The sequence below is a fragment of the Dipodomys merriami genome, unplaced genomic scaffold (assembly GCF_024711535.1).
Source record: "Dipodomys merriami isolate MVZ:Mamm:240054 unplaced genomic scaffold, mDipMer1.0.p SCAF_50, whole genome shotgun sequence".
In the NCBI taxonomy this organism is placed as follows: Eukaryota; Metazoa; Chordata; class Mammalia; order Rodentia; family Heteromyidae; genus Dipodomys; species Dipodomys merriami.
This window is the reverse complement of record NW_027206069.1, coordinates 7,251,657-7,265,307: the sequence shown is the minus strand read 5'-3', so window position 1 is coordinate 7,265,307 and position 13,651 is coordinate 7,251,657. Positions and strand designations below refer to the sequence as shown.

The 13,651-nt window shown below is 52.3% G+C and overlaps 1 protein-coding gene across 2 annotated transcripts in view; it reads right to left on the bottom strand.

The window, feature by feature from the left end:
* Clmn (calmin) overlaps nt 1-2,833 on the bottom strand; it is a 66,663-nt gene extending 63,830 nt beyond the window's left edge. The window contains exon 1 of one of the 2 annotated variants that reach the window (XM_069997642.1): nt 2,711-2,833. In XM_069997642.1, the coding sequence (XP_069853743.1) occupies nt 2,711-2,792 (82 nt within the window). In that variant the 5' untranslated portion in view covers nt 2,793-2,833. The remainder of the gene's footprint in view (nt 1-2,710) is intronic. The other variant, XM_069997643.1, reaches the window with a different exon arrangement.
* Between the last annotated feature and the right edge of the window lie 10,818 nt (nt 2,834-13,651).

The following is a 13,651-nucleotide window of genomic DNA, read 5'->3' as shown; positions in this document are numbered from 1 at the left end:
GCCTCAGGTGAGTATGCAAACAGTGGATCCCAGAGGCCCAACCTAACCCCAACGCCAGGAAAAAGACAGAGTCCAGACAGGACTAACCAACCCTGACAGGAGTTGGTTTGCCTACACAGAGGCCAGGAGAGCCTCGAACCCTGAGACTTCAGATCCTTCGCTCCCACTGTCCCCAGCTGCCATCAGCATGACACAGTGGCCCGCGGGGCTGTGGATGGACATGCAGCTCACACACAGCGAGCAGCCGCTAGCCCGGGCTCTGCCTGCCTCCCCTCACCTCGGAGCTCTGACGGAAGACCCTATCTGCTCAGCCCGGCATATCCGGGCGGCTGACACCCAGCAGCTGGCTTTGCAGATGCTCTGAGCTCAGTGTATGGTGCCTTCTGGACTTGAACTTTCAGTTGAGACTTCTTAAGTAACACAGAAACAAAATGAGAATACGTCTGTGAAACACCCAGCCAACCGACGGGGAACATGGGGAAATGGGAAGAAGCCATCCCTGCCTCAACTTCACTCCCATGCTCCGCTCTGCAATGCTGAGCCAGCCTGACTTGGAAACTCCACAGGGCTAATGTCGCCTTAGAACAAGGACCACTCATCTGTTTCTGATAACCCCAAGCTGCAAAGCACACAGTTACTAATCCAGGGCGGTGCAGCCACATCTACACAGTGGAATAGTACTCAGCAACAAAAAGGAGCAACAGCTATGGGCAAGAATGCGGACACAGCCAACTCAACATTGATCAAAAAGGGCCGCAGCAGGGATGGACGCAGAGGACCTGCTTAGCAAGCATGTAGCCCTGAGTTCAAATCCCAATACTGGCCCCAAAGAAAAAAATGCAAACAAAAAGGACGGAACTGTATGATTCCGTTTCCTAACAGGCTGCAGAGGTAAAAAGCATCTTTGGGGGGGGGGGAAGGCGCGGTGGGGAAGAAAACAAATCAGAATAGAGGTGATAGGGGAGGAGGGGCAGCCATCTAGTGTCTTGGAAATTTACATCTGGTGGCAAGTTACATGGCATATCCATGGGTGCTTACATGGGTTTTCCATACCTAAAATTGGTTGAACTTACACTTAAAATCACCATTCATTATACATATTCATATACACAAAACATGATGCACATACATACATGCAATGTATACATTAATTTGTGTGTGTGTGTGTGTGTGTGTGTGTGTGGCAAAGCCCATTGTTACTCAAATTCTAAGTGACACTTGCCTAATTGGTGTGCGGAATGCTGAGAGTGAAAAACCCATAACTCATAAACTCCTACTTCACCTTCAGGACCCATCCCTCATTGACCCCATGGGGTATATCCTCCTCTCTCAATTCTAGCCAAAGGGGCTCATATTGCCCAGCATCCCCTCCTTCATGACTCATCTCTGTTGTGGAAACTGATCCTGGAGGAACTTGTTGCACCAAGCCTCATTCTGTTTGCTCATTAACCTCCCAGTGATTGCTGAACACACACACACACACACACACACACACACACACACACACACACACACACACACACACACACACACACACACACACACAGCCCAAACTACGTGCCATCTTAGCAAATGATCCCTTTTGGTAATAAGCTGAGCTGCCGGAGAAGAGCAGGTATCCTATTGAGGGGCAGGTGCTAAAACTGAGCTTGCCCACCCCCTCCCCCAGGCTCCTCAACTCCTTTTTGGGTCACTTCGGCCTTATGCTGTCCTTGCCCAACCTCGGTGGGTCCACGTGAGTGGCCAGGAGACATTCTATCAGGTGTAATGTTTAAACTCACTGCTCATGGTCTACCCCTCGGCCTGCCAGCTGACCCCCTGCCCTCTGGCTGCACCTGCAGGGGAGAGGGCCCACAGCCTGCCAGCCCTGTCCCCAGACACCTCAACTTTAGACTCTCCAGACCCCAACCCTGCTGGGCAGGGACTAAAAAGACCACCTGCACTGGTCAAGGTGAGAGAAGTGGGTGTCTGCCCAGGTCTGCAAAGCACAGCCCCCAAGCGTTGGTGGGGACAGCCGGCAGTGACTCTCGTGGGGACAGCCGGCAGTCACTCTCCTGCCTCTTCTAATGTCTGTACTTGCAAAGTTTCCACACACGAATACTTCGGAAAGATCTGATAGGCCACCAGTTTCTCTTTCGCCCCAAGGTGAGGGCTTGGTTGGCGGTGTGGCCCTCGGCCCCTGGTGTGCTGGAGTCCCAGGGAGGGGGCCAAAAGGGGGGAAGGAAGAAGGGACCCGGCTGGACAGGACCCGACCCCCCCCCTTCCGCGCACTCCCAGCGGGGCCGCGCCCCACCTGAAGTCCCAGGCCTCCAAGGTGCTGGGGAAGTGTGTGAATACACACACACACACACACACACACACACACACACACACACACACACACACACACACACAGTTGCATGTTCCCTCCGCCTCCCCGACCCCGGCCGCCGCCCCACACACACCGGGAGTCCACGCACAAACTTCTCCAAACTCGCGGGGCGGTGACGTCCCCTGGCACGCGCACAGCGACACGCGCACCCGGACACGCGCACACCCACACCCACGTGGGCTGCCCCAGGACCAGGGCTGGGGGCGGTTTCCAGCCCCGGCCCCCCTTCCCCCTCCCCCGCCCCGCCAGCGGGTCCCGCGGCGGCCGAGCGCGATCGGGCCGGGGGCGCGGCGTGCGGGGTCCCGGGGCGCGGGGTCCGCGGCGCGGGGCGCTCGTTACCTTGCAGGTTCTGGACTCGGATGTCGCTGATCTGCCCGATGAGCTCCTCGCGCTGGAACCAGTCCCATTCCGGCGCAGCCATGAAGCGCGGGCGGCGGCCGGGGCGCCGGGCGGCGGCGGCGGCGGCGGCGGGCGCGGAGAGCGGGCGCGCGGGCGGCTCGCACCCGGCGAGGGCGCCGCGGGGCGGGGAGGCGGGCGGCGGGGCCGGGCGGGGAGGCGGGCGGCGCGGGCGGGCGGCCCCGGCCGCGAGGCGGGCGGGCAGCGGGGCCGCGGGGCGGGCGCGGGCGGCGGTGCGGGGCGCCCGGCTCGCGCTCACTGCCCCATCCGGGGGCGGAGGCCCCGGGGCCGAGGAGGGGCGGGGCGGGGCGGGGCGGAGGCCGGCCTCCCGCCGCGGTCTTTTTTTTGTTTTTAATCCCCCGAGGGGGGTGGGTGTGGGGGGCTCGGATTGTTTAGTTGCAAGCGCGCGGTTATGAGGTGCGGGGTCCCGGCGCCCCCGGATTGTGATGTCTCGGTGCGGCGGGCGGTGACGCAAGCCGGGCGTGCGCCCGCACGGGGCCCCCGCACCTGTCCCGCCAGCCCGGTCCCTGCCTCCCCGCCGGGGATGGACCTCCACTCCTGGGGCTCTGCACCCCCTCACCCCCGCATCCCACCCCGGCCAGCCGACCCAGGCCCTGCCCATCCCCGACCCCTGGCAGCCCCGGAGAGGGGCAGGGGCTGGATTGGGGGCGCGGGGCGAAGTGGTGTGAAGACAGAGCCTCCAAAATGGGGACCTTGAGAAGGTCTCCTCCCTTGGTGTAGATTAGACCCCACCTCCCATCCCCTGGGACTGGGGGGGGGCATCCCAAGGGTAGTGGTCACTGTGTCTCTATAGAGGGGGGTCACAGGGTACTGGCCACTGTGTCCCCAAGTGATTCACTGGGGGTTCACTGAGAAGGAGCAGGGCAGCCTGGGGCTCTCCTCTTCCCTCCTCCCCCCTTCTTTCTTGTTACTTGAGAATTCCTGGATCTTATCTTGTTTGGGGCCCACTGGGAGTTCTTTATTGGTTGGTTGGCCCTGGAATGACAGAATTTACTCAAGGCTGAGGAATGACTTGGGGCCAGAAAGGCCAGTGCTGTGTTCCTTTCTGGACACCTAAAACCCTAGAGAAAGTGGCTGGCGGTATGGGGGATCCTCAGAGGAACAAAGCCGCGGGAGTTCGCTTTGCCTTCAAACAACTACCATTGGTCAGTGCCCAGTCCCTGAACTGAATCTTGCAAGCCCAGCTACTACCCAATGAATGCAGAGGTAAGGATGGCAGTAGAAGGTCCCACCGACCTGTGTGGGTGCAGCAGGCCCTGAAGAATGATGTGCCCTCAGCCCATACATCTCTCTAGAGGAGGGAAACAGCCACTGGATAGGAAAAAAAAAAAAAAATCACAGCTCCAGAAAGGAGAAAATCAATTTGGGGTAAGGAACTTGGGGGTCAGTAGAGATCACAAAGAGCTGGAGAAGCCCTTCTCTCCCTCCTCCTCAGGGGTCAGCCCAGGGGTAGAGGCCCACTGACACTTAAGAGAGCAAGGTTAGAGTCTCAATTACTCTGTTCCTGCCTTGATTCATCCCTTATGTGAACATTTCACATCCCAGGGAGGAGAGTTGGGGTGAAGGCAGCTTGGCATCGTCTAATTTTGCACCATCTGCTAGCCGTCTCCTCATCTCTGCCTTTCTATCCGCTTTCCCATAATTGCTGCGGGCTGAAGATCATTTTCTTCACATGAAAAAGCACTGAGCGCTGGGTTCTGGTTGGTCACACCTGTTAATCCTAGCTCCTCAGGAGGCTGAGGTATGAGGATCCAAGTTCAAAGCCAGCCCCAGCAGGAAAGTCTGTGAGACTCTTATTTCCAATTAACCAGTTTGTTTGTTTTTAAGTGGGAGTGGAGCTGTGGTTTAAGTGGTAGAGTGCTAGCCTTGAGCAAAATAGCTACAAGACAGTGCCAGGCCCTGTACTGGCATCCACGCATGCATGCACGTAATGGAAGCATCAGCTTCCTGTCCATCCTGAGCTGGTGGCAGAGAATGTGGCTTGGAACATCACCCAGGATGCCAGGCAGTGGGTCTAGGAATGGAAAAGCTATCATTGCCAACATCACCCAGGCAGTAACAGCTCCCTGGCTGGTAAGGGCTAAGATCATCTTTGATTGAGCAACTACTGGATATAAGACATTGTGCCCTCAGCCTAAAGAACTACTTACTTCTCTTTGGTTCAAAATGGAAAGAGTTTTAGGTGTTTTCCCCAATGGCCAGCCCTGATTGGTCTGTTCTCTGGAGAGTACTTAGCTCTACTACCGGGTGTCCACAAATCTATCTGTGATTAGGTCTTTCAGCTGTCAGTCTTAGCCTTCCTTTTTTTGTGATCCAGTGATGTGAGGTCCTGGTCCTGGTCCCTAGGGTAGTTATATGAGAAGGGGGAGCGGGGAAGAACCTTGGAGATTTGGGTGTAGTGGGAGGACTTGAATTTGATGCTCCCCCTCAGGAGAGTTTATGGTAGTTCTTATGAGACCCTGGGTATCACCAGCTACAGAGTCTACTATTACATCAAATGCAAACGGACTGTGGACGTAGTTCAGTGGGAGAGCATACGCAAGGCAGAATCCCCAGCACTGCAGAATAAATACAATGCAATAAAAGAAGCAAAAATGTCTCCCTCCCCCTTACTCGCTTCCAGGCTCACAAAGATTTCTCTCCATCCCCATGTGTTCCTGCAGAGATGTTGTCCTGCAGTGATGACATCACCAGTGATGACATCGCCTGTGATGTGCTACAGACAAGGCGTCCCCACCAGAGCTGACACTGCGACCTAACAATAAAGTCTATTTCTTTATAATTTATCCAGACTGTTAATTGCAGTAACAGAATGAGGGACAACACCTTTGCTTGATTGGTTCCTTTGAAAATCCTGGCACCTGCTCCCTGCACTCCCTTCTCTGGCTTACTGCTTAACATGGAGGACCTTCTCCCACACCGCTGGGCCAGCTGGGGACCTGTCCGGTGCCACTCCCAGAGTATTGTGTGCAGTCGCCCTGAATCCTGTGTCCACATTGCACAGCATTTATGTTTACCTGCTGCTTTTCCCCCAAGAACTGAAGTCTTTGAGCACAAGGCTGGGTCTCACTGTCTCTTTCTCTGAGCACTTAGCACAGTGCCTGGCTTAAAGAAAGGTCTCAGTATTGAAGGAGTGGATAAATGAATAACTCATTGTAGGCCCGAACTTAGAAAGCTGGGGCCCAAGTCACCAACTGCTGACCCGCCTGTCCCAGGCCCAAGTAAACTTCTGGGGAGGTGACATATTTACCATGAGCAGAGTGTGGGCTGTCAGGAAGGCACTGCCAGGGCCTGGAGTTGCCTTGCTGGGCTGTGTCCGGCCACCTGGGGCAGTGTACCAACAGTTCTTTTTTTTAACACTGCTCTTTGAGGGAAGAAAAAGTACTCTGCCCGAATGCTTGACTTCCTGAATGTTTCCTGAAACTGATTATAAAGAATTTTCCCAAACTTTCTAGTATCTTTCTCAAAGTTCACAATAATTTCATCGGAGGGAAAGGACCTGGAGTCAGGAAATTGGACTGAACCTCTGAGGTCATTTTCTACATCATCTCCTCCCTCCCCCTCCACCCTACCAACACATACACCTGATCCTAGATCACTTGGTCCAGTGAGCTTCCTGCTCCTGCTTCTGAGGACTGGTAAAGCAAGGCAGGAAGCCAGGCTGAGATTGTATGTCCACACATAGACTTCTATGGCTAGGACATGTGTCCCGGAAAGAACGGAAACAGTAAAGGAACCCCAGTGTTCCCTTGAAAGCCCTCCCAGGAGGAATGTGATGGGGTACCAGCCCACAGACCCCGCTTTCTCGGGATGTATCCCGAGTCAGTCAGCTTTTCATTGCTGAGACAAAATACCTGACAACAACTTAAGGGAGAAAAGATTTATTCTGGCTCACGATTTCAGTGTGTGCTTGGCAGGCTCAGTGTCTTTTAGGCCTGTGACAGGGCAGAAGGGTCACCATGGAGGGGCATCAGAGCAAAGCTGCTCTCCTCATCTCAGCCAGGAAGCAGAGAGACAGGAAGTAACCTAGGACAAGGATTATCTTTCCACAACCTCCAGTGACCCACTTCCTTTGGCCAGGCCCCACCTTCTAGTCTTCTGACATCACTAATGTGACTATTTTATGATCAGGGGATGAAACCATGGATTAGGTCAGATACCTCAGGATCTAATCACTTCCTAAAAGCTCATCTTCTGCCTTCAACACATGGTCCTTTGGGAGTGACACTTCATGTCCAAACCACAACTGCTCCTTCCATGGGCACCAGCCCCTCAGGAGTTGTATAGCTCTCCCTCAGCTGTGTTCATCAGACTCCATGGTGGACTGAGGCCAAGGAGGGATTTAAATCTTCCAAGTGTCCTGCTCAGCATCCCAAGCTGAGCCAGTTACTTGTTCTGTAGTCCACGCTGCCCATCCATAGCCCTTTCAAGGTGATAAGGACATGGGCTATGTCAGGCTGCGGCTTAACAATGTGGCATCAGTCGTATGTATTTTAGGCATGTTTATATGATATTTTTCTGTGTTCATTAAAATAATAGTACTAGGTATATAAAAAACTTCAGAAGCATAGCATGGTGGTATATATCTGTAATCCCAACACTCAAAAGTCTGAGGCAGGAGGATCATTAATTTGAGGCCCAGTTGGGCTATATAAAAAGGAAAGGAAGGAAGAAGGAAGGGAGAAAGGAAAACAACTCAAAATTTAAAAATCTGTAAAAATTTCATGTGAAGTCCAGTGAAGAGCTGTAAGGATCCTAGCTAGACTGACTGATGGTAAATCTGACAGGTCCAGGATATCTCCTGGGCAGGAGTCTTCATTATGATGTCACTGGGCATAAAGTCATTTAGATTGTCCCTTTCCTGTGGTATGGAAAAGGCCACAGACGTGTGAGGCGACATGCTGGGAGACAGGCCCAGCCAGGAGGGTGACACAGGTGTGAGACAGTGGTGACCAGGATGGGCTTTCTGGTTGTCAGACAGTGCCAGGTGATTGGCTAAGGACTCAGGGCACCTCTCCCCCTCTTTCTACTTCTGGCCCTCTGTATGTCTGCCACACCCACGGTATTAGTTTTCTGGTGTTATAACAGGTGCCTGCACAAATTCACATTTTTGTGGGGTGAGGGTAACTGAGACTTAATCTCAGAGTCTCAAGCTTGCTTTCAGCTTTCTGGCTCAGCTGGTGCTCTATTACTTGAGCCACGACTCCAGCCAGGTTTACTCTGGAACTGGAGTCTCATCACTTTCTTGACCATGAAGCACAATCCTGCAGGTCTTAGCCTCCTGAGTAGCTAGGATGGCAGGAAGGTGCCCAGCCTGAGCAAATCAACTTTAATGAGCAAAGGTTGATTTGGGGATAGTTCGGGAGGTTTCAGTCCATGATTGTTTGGCCCAGTTGCTTTGGCTGAGGCAGCACATCATGGCAGAAGTGCTGGTAAGAAAAACCATTCCTCTCCTGCCAGAAAGACAGGGGACAGGAAGGAGCCTGAGCCCCACAATCCCTTCAAAAGCAAAGACCTAAATAACTCTCACTAGGCCACACCTCCTAAAAGCTGCACGACCCCCAAGAGTGCCCCACTGGGACCCGGCCTTTACTGTGTGGAACCTGGGGGACATGTAAAATACAGAGCATTGCACCCGCTTTCCACCTAACTCCTGAACAACGCCCTGAAAGCAAGGCTGTTAGTTCATTCTGCATCACCAGACCCTATGCCATGCCAGACACATAGTTGGTGTCTAATAAATGCCAGTTGCCCACGTGAATGAATAAATTACATGTTTGCTCTTCCAAGGAGTAACTATGGCGATACACAGCATCCTGAGTTTCTAGAGCCAGGGTCTGCAGGTGGCAGCCTCTCTGCTGACTTTCTTTCTGCTAAACTTTCCACATCTTCTCCAAGTTTCTGTGACTTGACCTCAGGCTGAGTGACAGAGATACTGAGATACAGGATCCCAGGAGAGCCAAAGGACAGAGGTCATGCACAGTAGACAGAAGAGGAAGTCCTGGTTCTACATTGCCAAGATTGGAACTATGTGTCTTCATGCAAGTTCTTAACCTCTTTGGCCTGTGCACTCAGCTTTGAGGTGGGCTGGGATTGTGCAAAATCAGAGGTTTGAATATAAAGATGGGGATAATGTCTACAGCACAAAATGAACGGCGTTCATGCAAATGGCGGCCTCTGAACTTGGCTTATCTCTAATATGCAAGACTAATGTATCCTCTGAGACTTTATTAAGCAACTTTTTTGCTGTGTAGAGGTGTAGATGGGTGGTTAAAAAAAAAAAAAAGTCTGTGTCCTTAAGTACACGGTACCGGATGTCCCAATTTCCACAAATAAAACCCTTCCCAGGTTTGAACAGTCAAAGGCTGCCTCCCAGGAGATAGGTTGGCTAATTTTTTTTTAGACATTAGGGCTCTATTTAAGGAGTGTACCTCTTCTAGAGAAACAGATGATAAGCCCCTCACTGCCACCATAAAGAGCGGTAACACTGGTAACAAAGACGCAGGGGAGGAGCCTGTGTGAGACAGAACACTTGGATCAGGTGTTTCAGCAACACTGCAGAAATACATTTTCATTCTTTGAAACCAAAAGCAAACTGGGCTGCTGGCAGGTAGATTAAAAGGTAGATTAAAAGGCAGAACAGGGCCTACATACAACCTCTGACTATCCCTGGAGCTGACATTCCCAGCACAAGTAGCCAAGAGCCCATGGTTTTACTGTGCATCATTATCTTCCTGACATGTATAACTCCCTGTCTCAAGGGGGCACAGTCCTACAAAGGATGTCCCCTTTTCATTTTGATAATGAGGAAACTAAGGACAGAAAAATTCAACTGTGTTCCGATGGCTACATGAATTGTAATTTAGCCAAGAAGAGACTACAGAAACCAGTCTGATAATCCTAGCTACTCAGGAAGCTGAGATCTGAGGATCAGGGATCAAAGCCAGCCTGTACAGCAAAGTCTATGAGACTTTTTTTTTTTTTTTTTTTTTGTCGGTTGTGGGGCTTGAACTCTGGGCCTGAGCACTGTCCCTCAGCTCTTCAGCTCAAGGCGAGCGCTCTACCACTTGAGCTACAGAGCCACTTCCGGTTTTCTGGTGGTTTATTGGAGATAGGAGTCTCACGGTCTCTCCTGCCCGGGCTGGCTTTGAACCGCAATCCTCAGATCTCAGCCTCCTTGAGTAGCTAGGATTACAGGCGTGAGCCACCAGCGCCCGGCTTTTTCTATGAGACTTTTGAACCAGCAAATTGACAGAAGTGGAGATATGGATCAAGTGGTAGAGTGGTAGAGAACCAGCCTTGGGTGAAAAAGCTAAGGGATAGCACACAGGCCCTGAGTTCAGTGGGCATGGACATGCGCGCGCGCGCGCGCGCGCGCGCGCACACACACACACACACACACACACACACACACACACACACACACACACACACACACACACACACACACACACACACACACACACACACACACACACCACCAAACTAGTCTGATCTTTGAGCTCCACTTTGGAGTCAAAGTTTCGAATTTAAGACTCACTGGGAAGGGCTGGGATGTAGCTCAGTGGCAAAGCGCTTGCCGAGCAAGTGCAACGTCCTGGGTTCGATCCCCAGTACCAAAAAAGAAAAGACAAAAAAAAAAAGACTCACTGGCAAGAGTTTTCATTGGTTCTTAGCCTTAGATCAATCAACTAAAGGTCAGGAGCAAGTTTGCCCTTCTAGGTCAGGATCAAAAGGACTGTGCGTGACCCTCTGCAGGATGGACTCCATCTGCCCTCCCCGCTGGTCCCCAGGACCCTGACAGAGGCTCTGGGTGAAAGCAGCTAACCATCAGCCTGAGACTTCCTGCCATGAGGAAGCCCAGCTCTACCAATGGGGAGGGGAAGGGAAGGACAGGGAGGGGAAGAGGACAGGGCAGTACCCCCAGGGAACAGCTGCTGCAGGCATCTGGGTGAGAAGCCATCTTGAGCCAGAGCTCATCTGCATTAGGCTCCAGCCTATGATGTTGCAAATTGCCCAATTGCAACTCAACAAGACATCCCCAAAATTGTGGGAGAGGAGATGAGGAGGAGGCAGAATTGGGAAGACATATGGAGGGCAATTGTGACAGCAAGAACACAGGCCTCCATCTGGAGTCCTGGACTGTCCTGCTGAGTTTCCTGACCTTGGAAGGCTCTTCCTCTTCCTGTGAGAATGGGACTCTTTTCTTAGTACAAAATGGCCACTCCCTGTCCACAGGAACGTTGCCTATCTGGGCTGGGCCATTCCAGCAAGCACCTTGGCATCTAGGAGAAGGAAACAGCCTTAGTTGCCTCTAGCTATGAGAGGCAATGGGCATGCTCCCAACCTCCAGCCATATCCCCTACCCAAGAAGCCTCTTCCATCAAAGAGATGATGGAGCCCCTCCCCTCAGAAACACATGGCCCCAATTTGGTGTGGGGATTGTGCTGAACTTGGCTGCTCATCGGTTTGATGGGCAGAGCCATCTACCATTCCTGGATATCTCATGATGATGGACACAGCCAAAGAGCCACTCCCATACCAAGAGGAGGAGGGAATGGAGGGGAACTTGCTCAGTGGGAGGAACCCTGAGCTGTACATTGAACCAACCAATAGCTATGGGACCAAAGAAAGAGAATGGGAGAAGAGCCGACTGGGGAGTGGTAAAATGGGGAGAAGGTTTAAAGGATGCCCAGATGCTCCGAGAGTTCCTGCTTGCTATCCCAAAGAAAGGGCATCCATTTTTCTAGGGCTCCTTCCCTCCCCTCCCCTCTCCTTCCTTCTCTCCCTCCCCTCCTCCCTCCTTCTCTCCCTCCCTCCCTCCCTTTTCCTCTGGCCCCTCTTCTCAGCAGGACACATTAGTACCCTTTCTGCACCAGCCACTGCGCTGGGGTGTTCCACACCAGTCCCTGTCCTGGTACAAGAAAGAAAGAGAAAAAGACAAGGACAAGTCATTGTATGACAAGTTAGTTACAGTAGGTCCAACACAAAAGTCCAGGAGCCACAAGAAAGAACAGCTAATATGGAAAGTGTTTTCTATGGCGATGGGGACCATAAAGGATGGGTACGTTTCCAAGGTATGGCTGTAACAACTCCTCTCCTCTCCTCTCCTCTCACTGGGAAGCAGGCAGAGGTCACTCCATCCGCTTACTAGTTTGAGCTTGGCTAGCTTGGCTTTGGTCAATGGTCATCAGCAAATATGACACATTCAGAGACTTAAAAAACTCTTGTGCAGGCCAGGTGTCTGTGGCTCACGCCTGTAATCCTAGCTACTCAAGAGATCGAGATATTAGAATCACAGTTCAAAGCCAGCCCAGGCAGGAAAGCCCGTGAGACCCTTATTTCCAATAAACTACCCAAACACCAGAAGTGGAGCTGTGGCTCAAGTGGTAGAGCACTAGCTAGCCTTGAGCAGAAAATCTCAGGAGTAGTGCCAGGCCCTGAGTTCAAGCCCCAAAGCCAGCCCAGCTGTCTGATGCAGGTGTATGCATCAGTGTCTTCCTCCCTTGCAGCTTCAACAAACATTTCCACTGGTATTGGTGTTTGAAATCAGGGCTTTGTATACTTGCCAGGTAAATACTGTACCACTTGAGCCACACTCCCCACTCCTTTTTGCTTCAGTTTGTGTGTGTGTGTGTGTGTGTGTGTGTGTGTGTGTGTGTGTGTGTGTGTGTGTGTGTGTGTGTGTGTTTCAGAGCACAATGAATTCCACAGGTACCACAGAGGGATGTAGTGCCCCCCACACACACACAGGGCTCTGGGAGCTGCTCACTGTGATGGGGCCTTGGTCCCCAAAGCTGAGGTGATACTGCAGGGGGAGATGCAGCCAGGGGAGGAGTATCCTGATGCCTGGCTCTCTTACTCATGGAAGGAAAGACTTCTGGTGGTCCGGAACATGGTCACAGAGATCCAGTCCTTATCCAGTTACGACCATAGGACCGATGGCCAGTGAGACACCATCCGCCAGTGAGCGTCTCACTGTACACGGTGAGATCCTGGCAGCCTTGGCAGAGACACAGCTGCTGCCTGCCCTGTACCAGGCGCGCAGCCGCAGTGTGTTCCCAAGAGATGTTGCCTTTTCTATTTTTCCTTTCCTTCTTGGGGGGAAGGGGAGGCAGGGGGCAGGCAGGGGCAGTTCTGGCGATTTGAACTTGGCCTCATGTTTGCTAGGTGGACATCTAGTACTTGAAGCATTTTTGCTTTTAGTTTCTTTCTTCCTTTTTTTTCTTTTTTTTTGGGGGGGGGTTGGTTATGGGGCTTGAACTCGGGGCTTGGGCGCTGTCCCTCAGCTCTTTAGCTCAAGGCTAGTGCTCTACCACTTAAGCCACTGCACCACTTCTGGCTTTTTCTGTTTATGTGGTGCTGAGGAATCTAACCCAGAGCCTCATGCATGCAAGGCAAGCGCTCTACTGCTGAGCCACCTTCCCAGCCCCCTCTTTCTTTCTTTTTTAAAGATAGGGTCTTACTCCTTTACGCAGGCCAGTCCAGACTGCAATCCTTCTATCTCTCCCTTTCCAGTAGCTGGGATGACAGGCCTGAAACACTATGCTAGACTCCAAGATGTTTCTATTTTACAGATGAGGAATCTGAGCCTCTAGTACATAGAGCATAGTATATACATGTTGATTGTTTTCCCTGCTTAACATCTATTCCTACCCCTTCTGAAACAATCTGATCTGTGGGGAGAAGCCCATGCCTTCCAGCCAATGGGTAAATTTGGGATTCACAGCAACCTATCCACGCACTCTCAGTCCCTAGTCTCCCTCTCCAGCAGAGGGAGGAAGCACTAAAAATGGCCGCCTCTGACTTTGCCCCAGCAGGAGAGGGGTGCAGGGTCCCAGCGGGCCTTCCTGCAGGTTCCTA